Below are 20,371 nucleotides of genomic sequence, written 5' to 3'. Positions count from 1 at the left end.
GTGCTGCACAGACTAGTAAAAAAATAAAAAGTAAATAAAATAAATAGATAAAATAGTAAAATAAATATTAAAATATTAAAAAACGAGAAGCAAAGCAATAAAAGTATAAAAAAATAAAACCAATTAAAATAAAAAGAAAGAACTAAAAGACACAGGACCATACGACTAGAGAATAAAAGTGGGTTTTAAGACGAGACTTAAAGCTTTCGATGTTTCGATGTTTCCGAAAGAACAGTGTCAATGAACATTCTCTCCCGCCACATTGTGTCCATGAAAAGTTTGATATTATTGGTTCCTTCATGATCAAAATTAACATACTACAGATAAGAAAGAAGAATGCTTACTGTACAGCCCCAATAGCATAGCTGTAATCAGAGAAATCCAAGAAGATAGTGTATATGAGTATGTATTATTATTTATAGAGCAGTCAATATTTTTGCACATTACTACAGCCATTAAATGCCTTGTTATTTAGAACAATGTTATTACTCAATCAATGACCAGCTGTTCAGTACAGGTGCATTTACAGTATAGGGAGACAAGCAATCGTGTTGTTGTGATGTAGACTTTAAACATGCATGCCGGGCTCCAAGTGAAATATTGACTGTTGTTTGCACAGAATAAAAGAAAAAAGTACAAATATTGGGCACACTTGTCTATAAACCACAGGTGACACGGTATAAACCTTGCATCCTACCCACCCTCTGTGTTCCCAGTGTCACTCCTTAGCGCCAATGAGTGAAACGTTAGATGCTTCTTTTCATCGGAGTTCAACAGCTGGCGTCGTCAAAGCAGTCCAAATTGGAGCTGTAGTAAATCTACGCTTCAAAATCAAATTTACCGTGATTTCCGGTTTCAACTTTTTTCTGATAATTAATTATTTGTGGTTGAGTTCGGGCCTCACAACATCTCTTAAGCAGTCATTTTGTGCAGCACTTATCATTAGTGATGTGTAATACCACTGATTTCTTTTCCTATTCGATAGTGACTAAAATTCAGCCTGGTATCAGCTATACAGATCCAATACCCATACTTTGTACAAATACACGTCACGTGGCAGGTGCATTTTAAAGTGTAAATTCATTCAAAGTTTAAATCATAGCTCATGAAATAAAGAATAAAAGATGTCAGATTAATTCAATCGTGACTGTGTAACATTTAGTTTTAAAATGTAGTTACTTTCCACTGTGTGATATAAAGTACCTAAAATGACTGAAGTTTCAAAGTATTTCCATTTTGATTTGATAATCGATTTTAGAAACTAATGATTTGGAATTGAGGGACAAGCGGCATAGAAAATGAATTAATCAATGACAGATCTGGTATCGGAAGTATCAATATTTCAGTACATTACATCTGCACATAAAAAAAAAGTTTTTACATTTTTTTACATCCGTCTATGTACTAAATATCCCACAATAGACTGGTACAGCCTATAGTCCGTGCACATACGTGCATAGCACATACGTGCATAGCACATACGTGCTCCTATGTGCTGAAGAAAATTGTGCTAATTATAAATGCTAATTCTTTTCTGCTGCTTGCAGAAGAAGCTTTGAGCTTTAATCCAGGGGAGAAATGCGTGTGTCACATTTTTTTTTTTTACTTTGAGTATATTGGCTGGCCATGGCAGTGGCTCCTCCCGCAATGGGCGACGTACTCCACCAATTGTACACTGTGGTTCTCCCCACTTCCGTGGACGCAAGGCGGCATAGTGTGTTCGACATTAATGCACCTTTCCCAGCCATAATGGACGACTTCTCCTGGGCACCGCTGTGGTTGCCCCACCTCGTGAGGACAGGCAGTGAGGACAAGAAGCATAGACATAATCATCAGACTTCAAAACCTGATATTGCCAATTTCCCTGAGGGAACCCCAAAGGAATTAATAAAGTATTCTGTCTGTTTGTTTGTCTGTCATTACCATCCACTTCACTGTTCCAATTTACTACTGAATCTTCACCATGAGGACTGTAGTTGTTTGAACCATCAATTAGCCGTGTCATTGTTAGCTCCATATTTGATTTTACTGACATGTGATGCAGTGGGGCGATTGCATGTCACAAACATCACTTTGTAGATTTCATATGACATCAATAAGCTGATATGAAGCTACCTGGTGTTGGAAAAAATCAGTGGTGATCGACGGCGTATCAAGCAGTACACAGAAATACAACTTTCATCTTTATTATCTTGGTTAAGGTTCATTGATCTGCCTTGCAACTACGAAAGCTTCTCCAAGATGTTTTCCTTGTTGTGATTCATAGTCACAGTCCGAGTGCTAAGGGCTTTACCCACCGTATCAATCATGATGGGCATCTGTTGGGGCGAATTGAACTGCTGCCTTCGTTTTACAAATTCGGCAACACACCAAGGCAATGCATAATCCACACAGCACCAGACCTGTTATCATGGTTCTCAATTGGTCCTCCATGGAAAGGAGAATCACCAGGCACATGCCCCCAACTGTGCATCATGTACCCATCTGGGACCGTTCCGTCAGAGCAGACAGGTTCCCCCAAACCAGAGTTTCTGGTCTAGATGATCTTGTCCATTACGTAGAGAGACCAGATGAATAATTCCATGATTTAGATTTAAAGAGCATTGCAGAGAGAGGCTCTTAAAAGTACGAGACAGGACTAAAACGAGACAAAAAAAGCAAAGCAGGGAAGATAAGGGAGAGGGGGGAAGATACGACCGCCTTCCTTGAGAGCCAGAAAAAAAAAAAGCCTATATCAAAAACAAAAGTGGCTGGTAAGGTACTGCCGATAAACATGCAAAAATATCAATTGTTTGATGGCATGGTTCCATGTCATGAAATGTGTTTTGTACATTCATGTTTGTTTGTATTATATCATGATCAATTGGGGGGCTGCACGGAGGTCTAGTGGTTAGCGCGCAGACCTCACAGCTAGGAGACCCGAGTTCAATTCCACCCTCGGCCAGCTCTGTGTGGAGTTTGCATGTTCTCCCCGTGCATGCGTGGGTTTTCTCCGGGTTCTCCGGTTTCCTCCCACATTCCAAAAACATGCTAGGTTAATTGGCCACTCCAAATTGTCCATAGGTATGAATGTGAGTGTGAATGGTTGTTTGTCTATATGTGCCCTGTGATTGGCTGGCCACCAGTCCAGGGTGTACCCCGCCTCTCGCCCGAAGGATAGGCTGGATAGGCTCCAGCATGCCCGACCCTCGTGAGGATAAGCGGTACAAAATGAATGAATGAATGAATGGAAAATGTGTCCATTTTGACTCCTTTTAATATGTTGCCTTGACATCGGTTGCAGTGCCTTTGCATAACCTTTTTTTTCTTGAATGTATATTTCAACTATTTGATGGCAAATGCTAAATGGATGTAATACATGGAGTGTGTGTATAATAGCTACGTCGCTATTTTGACTATTGAGGTTATAAACAGAACTATTGATGAATTACTAACTTCTAAATTATCATATTAAATATACATCAAATTTCTGGAGTAAAAATTCCAGTATTTAAGTTCATATTTTTTATTTTATTCACTGTGTGTGGCTGTGCAAAATGCAGCGCAAATTCTTTCATGAACTTATTTCATACCACTAACAAAATGTCTGTAATATGTATTTATTATTCATAATATTTACTCTGCTGCTCAGGATGCAGCACTTGGATATCATGGATTTTATATTCTTATTATTACATGGTGCTTTTTTTTGGTCATGGGTCTAAATAATGCTGTGTGCGCAGCAGAACTGTACTTTTCAGGTGAGAAAAATGTCAGCAATTATAATAATAATAATAATAATAATAATACATTTTATTTGTATAGCACTTTTCAAATTATTCAAAGACACTTTACAGAAGAATGGAGTTGAATAAAAGCCAGTAAACAGAGCAAAAGATACATTAAAATACAACATTGCTTCGTTAATACACGGTTAAAACATGGGAAAAGCAGGGCGGGGCAATTTAAAAAGAATTCTAATTAAAAAAGGCAAAGTAAAATTGCAAATGTACAGTATGTTTTCTGTTTGTAGGAGGACAGCTCTTCAGCTGAAAAAGAGTGGACAAACCTGAATTACTCTGTGCATTACATTACTTATCATACACTTTTTGTGTTTTGACTTTTATCCAAAAATCAGTATCCAGTGTTTCGTCAGCCAAGAGGAAGTAAGGCACTGAATGTGTTCACAGAGAAACACAGAGATCAGTGAAATTCAGTATATAGAAGTGGGGACATTAAGTTATTAGGTGAGAGAGTACGCTGGGAAAAGATTCATTTTGAAAAGAATCTTATGAAATTGGAAGGGACACCCCTGCCCTGTTCTCATCTAATGGCCCATGCCGCCATCTAGGAACCTGGAATGAGAACATTCCGGATGGGGATTGCTTAAAGCCCACAAATGGCCATAGTAGATAATGTTCCATCCAGGGAGGAACACAGTGACACCCATGTACCTTATTGACCTCAACCACATGGGTGGGAATGGGAAGTCATATCTACTAAGGCTATCATGATTTTACTGGCATGAACTGTTGACCAGAAGATATTCCGGGCCAAGCAGATGTAGGTCATTTATTAGGATTTTGACATTTTTCCCAAACTTGCTTAGATGAGAAGTCCCATGTTACAATTACAATTGAATTGTAATGGTCAGTCTTTATTGGTTACATTTACTCTTGGTAAACAACTAATTGAAGGCATTAGAAGTGGTGAGGCAATTACTTTAAATAGTAATTAATACAAAAACCAAGTTATGTTTTCCTTCCAAATACTGGTACATTTGAGGACAAAGTGAGCCGCACACTAAAAGCAAGCAGCATTTGCATGCAGCTGAGGATTTACTTCTGATTGTGAACCTCACAGGGGATGATTAATACTATTTAAAGAACATAAATGTCAAACTCAATAAAACACTGCAAGTGGGAATTGTGTGTAGTCTTAAAAGAAACCCAATGGATAGCTCTTGCAGTATCAGATCACTGTTGTTTATTTCAGCAAGCATTGTAATGTCACAGCGTGCATTAACACCCTTGCTTAACAACTGAGGCCGGTAATAGACAGCATTTTCATTAGTGTGGACTGAGTCCTTTGACCTTAGTTGACCTAGGTTGACCTGAATTTGTAAACACTGCAATCCTCGCAACTACAATCTGGCAGCTGCAATATTTCAGATGTTATTCTTGTTTATTGATGTTATTCTTTGTATTTGCAGTAGCTTTGATGGTATTGTTGACTGATAATTGGGGCAGATTATTAAACAGTTATCCAAATATAATAAACTATTGTGTTTTAACTACAGAAAATGGGGGGGAAATGGGTATTTAAAAAGATTAATCACTTTAATGAGATTTAATGTGATGTAATGTATTGATAGTACTGAATAGGAGGGATAACACAGTAAGTTTGAAGCTAATAATGAGCTAGCTATAGAATACACAGAATTACTGTGGAAAGAAATGAGTCATTCCAAAAGCGACGACAGATAAGAATTATGATATCTTTTCCCATTGTTGAATTGAAGATGAAAGATGTTGGTCAAACATGGCTTCCCTATAGTGATTAAAAATAAGCATGTTAATAATTTATTTGGCCCAGAAAGCATTTTGGAACAGAGACACACCAAATGCTATTAACAGATTTTAATATGACCCTTTCATGATTTGGACAAAAATTGGATGTAAAACACGACGGGAGGCTAAAGCTGGAGTGGTGAATATGCCCGTCTGTTAATAACTGCCCACAAACGTAATACAAATCTGCAGCTTTGAATGTAATAATCCCACAAATTTAATACATTTCCCACAAATGTAATAGTTATTACATTTGCAAATGTAATAACAATAATAAATTATAACATTAAAGAAATGCATAAATAATAATAATAATAATAATAATAATAATAATAATAATAATAATAATAATAATAATAATAATAATAATAATAATATATAAATATATATTTATATTATTATAAATATATAATAATAATAATTATTATTATCATTATTATTATTATTATTATTGTTATAGCATTAAATAAATTAATAAAATAATAATAATAATAATAATAATAATAATAATAATAATAATAATAATAATAATAATAATAATAATAATAATAATAATAATAATAATAATAATAATAATGTCATTATTGTTATTATTATATTTACTATGAATAACAAAATATTATATAATAATAGTAATAATATTTTCATTAAAACAATTGTAATTATCACAATTATGTTAGATTTTTTAATTAAAAATAAATTTTAATTTAATAATTAAAGATTCCTTTAATGTATTCAAATGATGGATATTTTTTCCACAAAAAAAGAAAAAAAAGAATTATCTGGTTAAAATCCTCAAAATGACATCTACACCTTCTCCCTCATTAGCAGATTTTCACTTTTCACAAATGTAATAATTATTACATTTGCAGCAAATTCAGTATAACGTTTGCAGTAGGCAAATGTTATTACGTTTGTGGGAAATGTATTACATTTGCGGGATTATTACATTCAAACCTGCAGATTTTTATTATGTTTGTGGTTTATTACGTTTGTGGGCAGTTATTACATTTGCGGGTGTAACACCGGTCTACTCTGAAAACAAAACATAACCTGAAATAAATAAATATGAATACACCTATTCATTTCTTTTACTTGTGTGCACAGTATCATAACTTGTTTTGATACATATTTGATGATGAGGTTACAAGATGAGTATCATGTAGCCCAAATTCAACACCAATTAAACCTGGCGGATTGGCTAAACAGCTTAAGTTACAGACGGTGTTTTTGAAGTGTGCATTGAGCTAAATTAGACATTTCAAGTCAATCTAACACGTGGCCTCACATGGGGTTTAACAGCAGCACCATCATAAGAATAATTGTACAGAGAACAAAGCATAAGTGCATTTGAATTGTCACCCTTTTGAGTGCAGCAGCGGCTCAGGAGCGACACAGACGTACATATTCATTCATAAATGACTAGATGAGTTGATATACATGTGAGCATGTTTACTGTGTGGTCATTTATTTCCAGAGCCTCCACAAATTGTGCCTTGCAACAACTACTGTAGCTGTCCAAACAAGGTGACCAGAAAAAAAAAAGAACTCCAGCACTTCTCCTTTTCTGTGTTGCTGTATTTGCAACATAGTTAGCAAGCTGTTGAATTATTCATTTTTTTTATTGTGCGATTTATAACATTGTACCTTGGGGGGGAAAAATGGATTTTTAAAAAATACATCAGAGTACTGCTGCAGTTATCTTTGTATAAAGCCTACTCCTGGGCCTCACCTTTTCCTCACAAAAACTCGAAACATCAACTCAGTTTGCAAAACAGTTTTGTTTTGTTAACCCAACGCAGAGGAGACAACACAAGTGAGCACAAGGTGAACACCTCCACACAGGAAGCTTGAGCCAACACCAGATCCTTGTTGCTGTGAGGCAACCAAGATAAGCACTGGGCCATTGTGTTGTCCTCGCTCGGTCTTATTAATCTTTATTTGGGGATTGAACGAAGGGGACAGACCACTTTATCTTGCCATTTTCTAAGAGTGTCAAGTGTGGAGTGAAGGAGGTGACAGCGGGAGAGCTCCCGGCTAATAAGCCTGGATCAGTGATAGGCCCTAGTGACAGGTGACAAGGTAGGTTCCAGACAACCGGATGTTGATGGTCAGGTCAGGTCTGTCTTACCGTGGCCTGCTGCTTCTCAGCTCTCTCGTTTGCCTCATCCAGCTGCTTCTGCAAGGCAGCCTGGAGGGACTTCATCTCGTCTCTGTCAATTGGCAAGCAAATGAGAAATTGTTATCAGACCATTCGCTTATTCTTCCAGGTTTGACTGACTAGGTGAATACCTATACATTCGTATTCTATACATTCATTTATCTATGTTAATTGCTTCCAAACCTGATTTTCACCTTAAGTGAAATTCCACAACGTAGTTTCAATATAACAGAATATTTTCATAGAGCATAGAAAACCTGTTTATGACTTTCTAAATGTGTTTTTTGATCCTTATAGACATGAAATAAAACCACTATAGTCACCTTTACACTCTTATTATTCCTTGTTTACACCTCACTGTGCAACACTAATGTTCAGGCTATGGGATCACTGCAAGGACATGAGACAGCCGATGCTCATATATATATATATATATATATACGTATATATATATATATATATATATATATATATATATATATATATACGTATATATATATATATATATATATATATATATATATATATATATATATATATATACACATACTTATGGGGGAGAAGGGGAAAGTAAGAAGTCAAAAACATACCACTTCCACACAGGGTGGGAGGATAACTGTGACAGAACAAGGCAGTGACATTCATATGTCTTCCGTTCTCTCTACTTTTTGAAATACATATAGAAAAATATTAAATCTTCTTCAAACCAAACTTTTAGCTATGTGCAAATCCTCAGCTAATATTAAAAGCACAAAAGAACAAAATATGAAATAAAGAACCTCATAGGAGAGACAAAAACGTGAGTAAAAACACGTCATTAGGTTTACAACTACAAACAAACTTGATCCTTAGTTTGTTAATTTAAAATTGGCCATCACTTAATCAAAGTAGAATTATTTTATCTTGGCTAACACCTCTCAAAGTCTAGACAGCAAAATAATTCCATCCGGACTTGCCTCCAGCCTCCACCTTTTATCTTAGTACTTCGAACTACTTGTTTATCACACATTGTTCTTCCATCACACGTTCCGACAAACTAACTGGTAAGTTACCGAGTCCGAATGAGGCTTGACCTTAATGAGTAGTAATTTGATGATGATTGATCAACATTGATGTTTTAAATCCCACTCTGTTAAACAGGGTGATATTTACCCTGGTGGCATCGTGCCTCAAGGATGCAGCGGGCGCTTTGCTTTCACTTTTAAGTCCTCAAATACCAGAACACTCTCCAATGACGGCAGAAAAAGTCACTGGATTTATCGCTAGTTGTTTTTCAGAAAATATGGCACCAAATTTAGACATCATAGACAAGGGACAGAGCTGTGGGACTACAACTTCCGGTTTTAATTTGTTAGCAAGATAATAGGCTGCTAACCGCTAAACCAAAAGAAATATACATGTAAATGGAATAAAGGCCATCTGATCTGTCATGTGGATAGAGATCATAATAGTATGTGGGATTCATCATGATAATGGTAATGGTAATGGTAATGGTAATGGTAATGGTAATGGTAATGGTAATGGTAATGGTAATGGTTTTATTTCATTTCAACATGCATCAGATTTCAAATGAGTGCATCCCATAATCAGTTCCCAGTTCCACATGTCCAAAAGGAGTAGGAAGAAGCAAAGCTTATTAAATCCTACCCCTCCATCTGGTACTTTTACAATCACTGTTACATTTGTTCACTTCCTGCTTTCCATAATACAGTTTAAGGTATTTTTTTTTAATAATGTACCTGGTACCTCGTAGGAGGTGATATGAGCATCCAATGCCATAATGGGTACCATAGTAAGTGTCAATATAGTGATATATATAGCACATCATGACTGGTTCAAGACTCTTCATCCTTGTATTTAGCAAACATCAACTGCTTGTATTGTTTCTTGAATTGGCTCATCGTTGTGCATTGTTTGATTTCCTTACTCAATCCATTCCATAGTTTGATTCCACATACTGAAATGCTATGGCTAGCATAACGTAGTCCTAGCATAGAAGTGTTTCAAATGTACTTCTTCCCTGAGATCATATTTCTCCTCTCTTGTAGAGAAGTATTGGATGACATTTTTAGCTAACTGCTTATTTTTAGCCTTATGCATTATTTTAGCTGTTTGAAGATGAACTATATCAGCAAGTTGAAGTATTTGTGATTTTAGAAATAAGGAGTTAGTATGTTCTCTGTAGGCGGCATTATGAATTATCCTTACTGACCTTTTTTGCAGTACATTTAGCCAGTGAAGATTGCTTTTATAGTTATTAGCCCATATTTCCACACAATAAGTAAGATATGGTAGAACCAGAGAGCAATAAAGAGTGTGGAGTGATTTCTGATTGAGAACAAATATTGATATTGATATATATATATATTGATATATATTCTGGCCATCCCAGTGATCCCCAGAAATGTATTTTAGTTCACCCTTTCAATGTCTACACCATCTATTTGTATTTGCTGGTATGTGTCCTTTCTGCTGTTAGCAAACAGCATGATTTTAGTTTTACTTAGGTTCAAGGACAATCTATTATCATCAAACCATCTTTTTAGTGTGACCATTTCTTCTCTGACCTTTCTAATGATTTTGTCTGTACTCCCTCCAGAACAAAAAGCAGTGGTATCATCCGCAAATAATACCAGCTTTAAATCTTTCGTAACTTTGGAGATCTCATTGATGTACAAGTTGAATGTCATGTTTGGTTATTTACTTCTCTTTTAGCATTTGGAATGCTTGATGGACTAAATTCATGTGTATTATGTTTTTACCATGAATGCTGAGTGAAAATATTGTGGATGTTTGTTGCTCATATGCTCACATACTGTAGCAGCAGTGCACATTAAATAGTGAATTGTGGCGTGTCAGTCATTTTAAAAATGCTTGTAAACATGTCATCGTGTGGCAGTCCTGTTAAATCAGCAGTAAGGCTTTATATGATATTTCTAATTAAGCACTGCAGTAATTTTACATTGAAAGGATAGAGTTAACCGTTAGTTTGGTTGAAAGCAGTGAAGGTCCTCGGTGCTTGACAGCCGCACAGCACTTTTACATGCCAGTAGTCTTGTGTTTTGGCATTTGAATATCCTTCCAAACATTTTCCTTTTCAGTAACCAGCCATCCGCCATAGCTTTGGCATTTCATTTTTATTTTCATCTCCTGCGTCCCTGGGTTGGAAACACTTGCAAACAAAATCAAAAACTGCCCACACTGACAGAAAAGGGCATACTGATTGTGAGGCTGACACAACTCTACAGAGGCACAGTGGGAATACGACCAGAGGGACTAAATAGGTTTAGAAAGGCTAAATCGCCTGAAATCTCTTTTCCTACTGATGGAACTCTAAAAGTTGGCAAATATTAAATGTTATATTGCTCCAAAGGGTAACAACAGTAAAACAAAATTGCCAACAATGCGTTATTTGTGATCAATCACATGTTATCGTCTGCCATGATGGAATCAGCTTGTAATTACTCTTGGCACATGTGGGACTCCACAGGCGGATTAATAACGCTTGCGACTCAAATTGCGGTTCCCAAGTGCTTGGTAGGCAACATGGAGCCAAGGTGCTGCTCTATGGTTTTTAGCTTCATCACGTGAGAGCTTGCCATGGGCTGGTGATAGGCTATTGATCGGTTATCAAGATACTGCACGCAGGAGGCTGGACTTCAATCAGCCTGACATTTCAGAGAGCGAGGAGGCCACAAGTGACTCCTAATCATTAACAGTCTCATTACATACAACATTAATCAGACAATCCCAACTGGTGGAGCACTTTAGGTAAACAGTTTTCCAGCTGCATTGCAAAAAGATATATTGCTAACCTGCAAAAGGTTCTTTTCAATGACGGGTCCCGCATACAGTACAGTATATGTTTGGCTTTCCAATAGAGTACTCGCATTCTGCTGTGCATGAGCTAAAAAGACAACACGTAAGTTACTCGTTGGGGTATAACCATAAATATATTCAAATCTTTTTTGGTACAGAGCTTTAGTTTGGGTGCAGAGTACACACTGTAAGAAAAAGCATCAGAAGAGATGGGGAAGAGGACTACAAACAGGAAGTGTAAATGCTACACAATAAGGAACTTTAATTGGCTAAAAATGACATAATAAATAACCGCACTTGTCTGCCTAGTTGCTCTTTTCTAAGAAGACCAATTGTAACAAAAGCAGCCCAGGGGCCTTATTGGCTTTTTTTTGGGTGGGGGGGTTACTTTTAATTCACGTTTGTCCCTTGGCATAAAAATATAAAAGTCTATTTATTTGCACTAATTTGCATTGTCATGTAGAACACAAAGCTAAGATGTCAATGTTAATCAGGGTCTTCACCAGAACTTAATCAAACAGTTTTTCGGCTATACTTAAATGATCATGGTGCACTGCCACTACAAAATACTAGCTGTCACACCTTGAATTTTCTGTTTAAACTTCAAGACACTAGCCACGTATACAAGGACCCAAATATTCCAATTCCATTCGGGTTATTTGCTCAAACGGAAAGAATGTAACCTTCGTATACACCTCATTCCCAAAGAAAAGTGCCAATCCGAATGAATATATAATGGGATTCACAGGGGTGGAATATTCCTTTCCCCAATCCGATTGAGGTATCTTGTACCCGCTCAAACGGAAAGTTGTCAGACTGTGTTCTTCTTCGTGGTGTTTTTCTTCTTCTGTTGTTTATTGGCGGTTGGCAAGCAGCTTTCGTGTGCATTAGCACCATCTGTGGAACAGAATCTAAACCCTTCTATAGGCCATTCATAAGTCCACTTTTATTAAAAAAGAAAATACATATCTATATAAAACATGTGCGGAGCTTAATTATAAAATATTAGCAAGATTCAACTTTATCTTTTCCTGTTCCCGGGTGCGTTCTTTCAGCGATTGCTGAGATATGACGTAACAACGTCATATCGATTTACGTTACTGAAAAGCCATAGCATTTCAGTATGTGGAATCAAACTATGGAATGGATTGAGTAAGGAAATCAAACAATGCACAACGATGAGCCAATTCAAGACGTTCTTCGATTTAAAAAAATGGAGGCGAGCAATCGGCACTGGACTGCTGCGGAAAGTTTGTTTTTGATTCAAACTAAATTTCAAGACTGGACAAAGGAAAAACTGGCAATACGGAGTTATTCCAATAAGTGAAAGAAAAACTGGAGGAAGTCGGTATCACGTGATGTTGGTGTTTACGCTTTACTGGGCATGCCCCATTGACTATTCTGGTTGATTATAGCGGCGCATGGAGACACGCAATTGGAATATTCCTTTCCATTTATACCATTGCTTTCGGAAAGGTCATTCGGAAAGATTCCATTCAGAAAGAAAAAAACTCCTCATGTAAACGTGGCTAATGTTAATTAATATAGTGTATGTATGGCTAAAGATGCTACTGTATAGATAGTACATACATATATAACTTATTATTTCTGTACAAATTGACCACAATGAAAGGTCAGTTGAAAACTAATTAAAATATAAAAATGTTTCACTGTGAATGCCTGCCTGCCTGTTGGCGGCTTGGCATCTGCGTATGTAACCACAGTCCTTCTTGTGTTGAGTTCACTTTATTTCTTATGATCGAGAGAGTGACAAAAGTCGACAAAATGTATACGTAATTGACGACAACTTGTCACAAACTAAGCATATCTATGCCAGCATGTGTGATCACTCACATTTCAATCTCATTCCACTTTGTTTAGACATTTTGCACTGCTTTTCTGGCAGCAGTAACCCAGCTCGTATTTTTGTCCCAATGGCTAACTACAAACTACTACTGCTACCCTATTCAACCACGAAACGGCATAATTTATGTACGTATTAATATATTTTGGGTAAATGTATGTGTTTGTTTGTGAAATGCATTCAGTAGTATCACTGGGAAAAAAAAGCATAATGCATTAATGCGACCTGACATAAGTTTGATGGAAGAGCTGCTGCTTATATCATTTCAGAAATGAAGGGATGGGCAGTATCGGTATATCTGATATTTAAAACAAAGCATCTCTACTTAACAAGGGATTCACAAATTATGTTGACAGTTTGTAACTATACAGGTTTGTAATCTTGATGTTTCAGTATCAGTGTTGGTCACTTGAAAGGTTGTCTTTACCTCTGTTTGTGGCTGAGCTCCAAAATCCTTTGTACGTCCTTCTTGGCGACTGAGTCATCGTTTTTCAAAGACTAAAGCAGAAAAGAAGACAAAGAGATTTTTGAATATACAATGACCTCCCCATGGTCTATAAGTGCAAACAAATAAGCTTCATCTAAGGGTGTATTTTCCTTTCAAAACTAAGTTGAAAGCAAAGTGTGGCACTTCCAGGGGAATAATAATAATAATCTTAGAATACTTTAAAGAAGTAGCAAAAACAGATGAAGCATAAAATAATTGAGATGAATTGCATTAACATAAAATTGTGCAGCAGATGTTCAAATGTTGTTGATGCCCCAGAAAAAAATATGTAGCCTCAAACAATCTGGCTATGATGTCTGAAAAATCCTAACAAGGGTAGAGGAAGAAGCGCTGATTGGTTTTTACTGACGCCAAAGCACCTGCCTGATGGGTAATTCTGGATTAGTCAGGTCTCTGATTGCCTGACAATCCCTTGAAGATATTTTTGTTTGTCATGAACTGGACAGAAATTCCCCCAGTAATCGGAAACTGCGTATTCCAAAAGTATATATCTTATTTTAAACCAGTGCCTGAAGGTAAAGTCTGTGGCAATTAACATTGTATTTCCATAAACATTATTTTCAATGGTCAAAGAGGAATGTTTTTGTCTTCCCAGTCCCCAGTGGCACCTCATGCACATTCATGTTCAAGAATAAATATTAAATCACTCAAAACCCTATCAAGTTTAATAACCCCTTTACTCTGAGATTAAAGGGGCATAACTGTAAAGCACATTGTTCTGTAAGTGATCCACACCAGGATTCAATGTGTTTATGACTCACATGCCTTCATATTCAATCTGTTAGCTGTGGCAAAGCACCTGCACGGCGCTGACATGTCTGTACACGGACACCCACTAAAGCGTGTAATGCATGCTGTACAATGTCAGCGACAACCTCAGGGTAGTTGTGTGAGTTGTATAAGCATTGTGCGAGCAAGGCCATATGGGCCAAAGAGGTCATGTGTTGCCCTGCTGGTACAAAGCCAAATGCTAAATTGATGCGTGAATAATTAGGTAATTATGTGCTAAAAGCTGCATGCAAGGATGTACTTAACGTACTGGGAAGCATATTTTCGCAAAGCAACTGATCCACAAAATGGTTTACATTGTTGGAGTTCTGTTTTTCTAATCCACAAAATTATCAGTGATAGCAAACTTTAGAGAAAGATCTCCGTGTTTTTATTCCTTAAGGTGACCAAATGTTCAGTTTTCCCAGGATGTATCCATTTTTCTTTAGAAAGTGTAAAAGCTATTGGTTCTCTTTAGCCTTTCTTCCAAGTTCTTGGGACCACGTTAGATAGATAGACTTTCTTTATTGTCATTGCACAATAACACAGCAGTGAAATTGCCAATGAAATGTCGTTGCCTGGCTCCCGTATAATAATAAATTATAAATAATAATGTGGAGAATAAATAGATGACATCAAATATGAACAACAATGTACAGCGTACACAGTAATTTGTACAAATAATTTAAATAATTTAGACTAAATAATGATAATTTAAAGTTTTGGTTGTGCGGGTGGGCAGGTAGAGGGGCTTATTTGGCATTGAGCAGTCTGATGGCCAGGGGGAAGTAGCTGATAGATAGATGGATGGATGGATGGATGGATGGATGGGAAGTAGCTGTCTCTAAACCTGGTTGTTCTACAGCGGATGCTGCAGAGCCCTCTCCCCGACGCCAGGCAAGAAAACAGTCCATGCTGGGGGTGTGTGGGGTCAGAGTAGATCCGATGAGCTCTTGATACGCAGCGGCTGTTTGCTATGTCCTTAATGGGGGGGAGCGGGGTCCCAATGATCTTCTCCGCTGTCCTCACCACTCTCTGCAGTAACATCCAGTCCGAGGCCTTGCAGCTCCCAAACCAGAATGGAATTGCAGCTGGTCAGCAGGCTCTCGATGGCCCCTCTGTAGAACGTGGTCAGGATAGGAGGGGAGAGGGAGGCTCTTCTCATCGAGGAGGCGTGGAGTGACCAGCCGAGGTTGTCTGTCATGTGCACCCCCAAGAACTTGGTTGCGCTCACAACTTCTACGGCTGTGTCGTTGATGCAGAGTGGAGTATGGCTGGGTCTGGATCTCCTGAAGTCGACGATGATCTCTTTTGTTTTGTCAACAATCAGGACCAGGTTGTTCGCCTTGCACCAATCCACCAGGTGTTTCACTTCCTCCCTGTAAGCCAGTTCGTTGTTGTCCTGAATGACGCCCACAACTGTTGTGTCGTCCGCGTACTTCAGGATGTGGTTGCTCCTGTATCTGGGGCGACAGTCATGGGTCATCAGGGTAAACAACAGGGGGCTCAGAACACATCCCTGGGGTGGGTTGCGGAGGCAGCAGCCTAAGCAGGGAGGCCCAGACTTCCCTCTCCCCGGCCACTTTGTCCAGCTCCTCCTGGCAGATCCTGAGGTGTTAGTCTCTCCAAAGACATAGTCTCTCCAAAGTGTCCTGGGTCTTCCCTGAGGTCTGCTACTGGTTGGACATGCACCTCCCCACGACAGGCACCAACCACCATACAGCCACAGCCACAGCTCCGTTCAACCGCCTCGACAATGGAGGAATGGAACATGGCCCATTCAGACTCAATGTCCCCCGCCTCCCTCGGGACATGGTCAAAGCTCTCCCGGAGGTGGGAGTTGAAACTCCTTTTGACAGGGGACGTTCCCAGTCGTTCCTAAAAGACCCCCACAATATGTTTGGGCCTGCCAGGTCTGACTGGCATACTCCCCCACCATTGGAGCCAACTCACGACCAGGTGGTGGTTGGTTGACAGCTCCGCCGCTCTCTTCACCCGAGTGTCCAAAACATATGGTCGCACTCCCCAGTACTCCGTCAAGGGACTCCAAAAAGGGTGGGTATTCTGAAGTGCTGTTTGGTGCATAAGAGCAAACAACAGCACCCCCCCCCCCCAAGAGTGGTAAGCTCATTGGAGGGGGGGCCCATGGAACTCTTCGGGCTGTGCCCTGCCGGTCCCCTAAGGTATAGGCCTGGCTACCAGACGCTCGCCATCGTGGCCCTCCTCCAGGCCTGGCTCCAGCAAGGTAAAACCTGGTCCAAATTCATCATAAGGGTCATTTTGAGCTATTTTTTGTCTGATCCCTCACCTAGGACCTGTTTGTCAAGTGTGGCCCTAACAGGGGCATAAAAGCCACCGGCAACTTAGCTCCTAGGATCATTGCGACACGCAAACTCCTCCACCACGATTGGGTGGTAGCCCAAGCTTGCAGCCTCAAGCTTTGAGCCTGGCGATGTGACCATCCGTCGGGCAGAGGCTAAAGCCCACGTCCGAACCCACTGTACTTTCAAGTGTGGGCAGAACCGCTTCAGTGTGTATTTGGGCACATGCAGACACTATGTGGCACTTATAGTGCAGGAGGAACTTTTGTTGTGTGCAGGGCAGCGTTGGGCTCCAGTTGACGTGAGACATGCATGCAATCTTCAACCACTTCTGACTCGCGTGGACCGTGACGAGTGAGCGTTTTTCACCACGCTTCAAATGCGTGTTGTGCACACTGATTTCAGCAGGGGTGCCAAACTGATGGACGAGTTCCGACATTTTGTCTCCTCTCCGCAATGCAGAGGGCTCAGAAGAGGGAGTCGACTGCATCTGCGGTGTGGAAGGCAGGGGATGCGGCTGAAGGGGCACAGCAAAGACAGACAAACCTGCTTTTCATTCAGGTTTTCTGTTAATAATGTGAGAAGATTAGAAATAAATGCATTGTGAAATCCAAAACGTGCGTTGTGGATTTTGTTAATGTTCTAGTAAAACAGAGTATTATTTTCTTTGTTTGGCTTGTACTAAGCTATAAAAATAAATGTGACAGAAATGAGTAGCTCTTGGCGATTTTCAAATGTAAAAGTCGCTCTCACAAGAAAAAAAAGCCTTGGTGACCCCTAATATAGCCAGTAGTACTTTTAAACATTTACTTTGTATGCACTGTACGTGATCGGTATTTGTATCAGCAGCATAAAACCCTGAGCAGAACATCCCTAGTAGACAGCATAACTTTATTTTGTGAATTTGTACACTCATTGACTCAATTACAGTATGCAATAAAGCATCTAATTTAATCTCTTACTTGACCCCATCTGGTGTTACCAATAAAATGCAATAGCAGTGATGTCAACGCTTATCATTGATGTCTGGATAGAGTCAATGCTTTCAAGAAGGATTTAGAAGAGCAAAAATGTGAGCGTGTGTACAGTGCTAATGATGTTAATGTAGCATTTGAACACTTTCTAAATAATTATATGAAGCTCTATGATAAGAGCTGCCCCTGAAGAGAAATGCCCAAGAAGAAAAAGACAAAATAATGCCATGGGAGACAAAAGGACTTAATAACACTTGTAAGAAGAAGAACACAAGACGTTCATCATTCAACAAACCAAAAAAGCAGAAAAAAATATATAAGACAAGTTGACTACAATCTTTAGCGTGTGTAAGAGGGAATACTACAGTCAATTATCAGATAAGAATACAAATAACAGAGCAACCTGGGGCTTTTTGAAACAAGAAGACATTCTACCCTCATTACATCATGATTGGAAACTCTACTGTTTCATCTCCCTGAACACCGACTCACCCCAGGGATGTGTTCTGAGCCCCCTGTTGTTTACCCTGATGACCCATGACTGTTGCCCCAGATACAGGAGCAACCAGAAATGAAACAATAGAAAGGTATCCTAATTCCATGTTTTTCACTGATGTGACAAATAAGGAAATCATTGATATTGTCAATAATTGTGAAGCAAAAACATCAATTGATTGTAATGGAATCGAAATGGAAACTATAAAAAGGGCAAACAATGTGATCGTAGAGTCACAGATGGAGGGGTAGGATTTAATAAGCTTTGCTTCTCCCTACTCCTTTTGGACATGTGGAGCTGTGAATTGTTTATGTGATGCATTCCATTGTAACCTGATGGATGTTTCCAATGAAATTAAACCCTTACCATTACCAACCCTTACCATTACCATTTCAAATATTTCAATATTGAACAAAACAATCACTGCACACTCTATATTTTACCATATCTGTGTTATTGTGAGAAGATTTGGGGTAATGACTATAAAAGCAATCTTCACTTGCACTTCTTCATGTATTAAAAAAATCACATACATGAAGTTAATACATGTAATAAATGTATTGCAATAGTAACAGATGGAGGGGTAGGATTTAATAAGCTCTGCTTCTTCCGACTCCTTTTGGACATGTGGAACTGTGACTGGAATTATGCTATGTATTCCATTGTAACTTGATGCATGTTCAAATGAATCAAATTAATTACCATTACCAATAGCTGTCCAGAGCTGTTGTTATGTCTCCTATATAACATAACATACATAGCCATACATAGTAATTAAAAATTACAAAGAAACTTCCTGTTCCTTAAGTAGTCTTCATGAATGGCCAATGCATTCCACAGATATTGTTATATTGAGTTGTTGCTTTCATTTTCTCCACAAATGTTAAACTAATGCAACCTAAACCAAGGGTCGGATTAAAAACCTGCATGTGAGTACAAAGCTAAATCCTATTATTGTTTAAAATGCTGAAGATCATTCCGCCCCGGGGACACTGCCATGAATAAATTACCCCAATCAAGAATGTTTAATTATTAGGGCACTAACCTGCAACTTGAGGGCAACTCGTTAAAACCATAAACATTTGCACCATCAAATCTGCTTCCACTCACTGCTCGGATTCTCCTTTAAATGATAATGGTGTTATTTTTTTTTCCTGTAGATTATGTTTTCCTCCAAAAATTGTTCCCCCAAAACAATCTGTGCCTTGTCCATCATGTTGGCAGAGGGCCCAGGATAAAGGTAGTTGCCTGCAGTGAAAAGTCATCCAAGCCTGCCCAGGGGATAATGATAGGACATTTCTCAACACACTCAACACACATTTCCACATTTATTTGAGAAATGTGTTCAGAAAGTTAACACAGGAAAAACCATCACAAATGTAGAGCATTTGAATGGAATTGAAAGGTGATTAATTCATATCTACTCTTAATTGACAATTCATGTAAATTACGCAAAGCAATGTCATCTTTCTTGGGTGAAAAAGGGGATGAATTATGAAATACTATACTGAAAAATCTAAATGTGTATAGTAATGCCTCGCCACTCTGCACTTAGAATTTCAGATCTTAACTGTATCCTGTTTAAAAATATCTATTATTATTTACATTAATAAATAATTTCAAGTATAAAAATGGCAAAATGAATTAAATACAAGTATAAGGCATTCAGAAGACACATTGAAAGATGTTGATATGTAGTACTCTACAGTGGTCACAAGGTGCCAGTAATGTTACACTGATTAGAGAATAACCACTGTAGAAAGTACTGTACAGAAACCAGAAGTTAAAAAGGTAACACCAAGGAACTCACATTGCTAACGTGTTATGTTCACTACATTGGGTAATATAAGTGTAAGGGTGACAATATGGGTGTTATTTCATATTTGGAGGGCCCTTATGGTGTGAACACAT

The 20,371-nt window shown here is 38.3% G+C and overlaps 1 protein-coding gene across 4 annotated transcripts in view; it reads right to left on the bottom strand.

The window, feature by feature from the left end:
• Positions 1–20,371, bottom strand: part of luzp2 (leucine zipper protein 2) — a 180,921-nt gene that overhangs the window by 74,569 nt on the left and 85,981 nt on the right. For all 4 annotated transcript variants that reach the window (XM_058075738.2, XM_058075728.2, XM_058075719.2 and 1 more), the window contains exons 3-4: positions 13,821–13,891; positions 7,681–7,762 (exon numbers count right to left, since the gene is read on the bottom strand). In XM_058075738.2, coding sequence (XP_057931721.2) covers positions 7,681–7,762; positions 13,821–13,891 — 153 coding nt within the window. The remainder of the gene's footprint in view (positions 1–7,680; positions 7,763–13,820; positions 13,892–20,371) is intronic.

This window comes from Doryrhamphus excisus, linkage group LG11 (genome assembly GCF_037039965.1).
Source record: "Doryrhamphus excisus strain RoL-2023G ecotype Guam linkage group LG11, RoL_Dexc_Guam_v1.1, whole genome shotgun sequence".
Taxonomy (NCBI): Eukaryota; Metazoa; Chordata; class Actinopteri; order Syngnathiformes; family Syngnathidae; genus Doryrhamphus; species Doryrhamphus excisus.
This window is presented reverse-complemented; position numbering and strand designations above follow the sequence as displayed.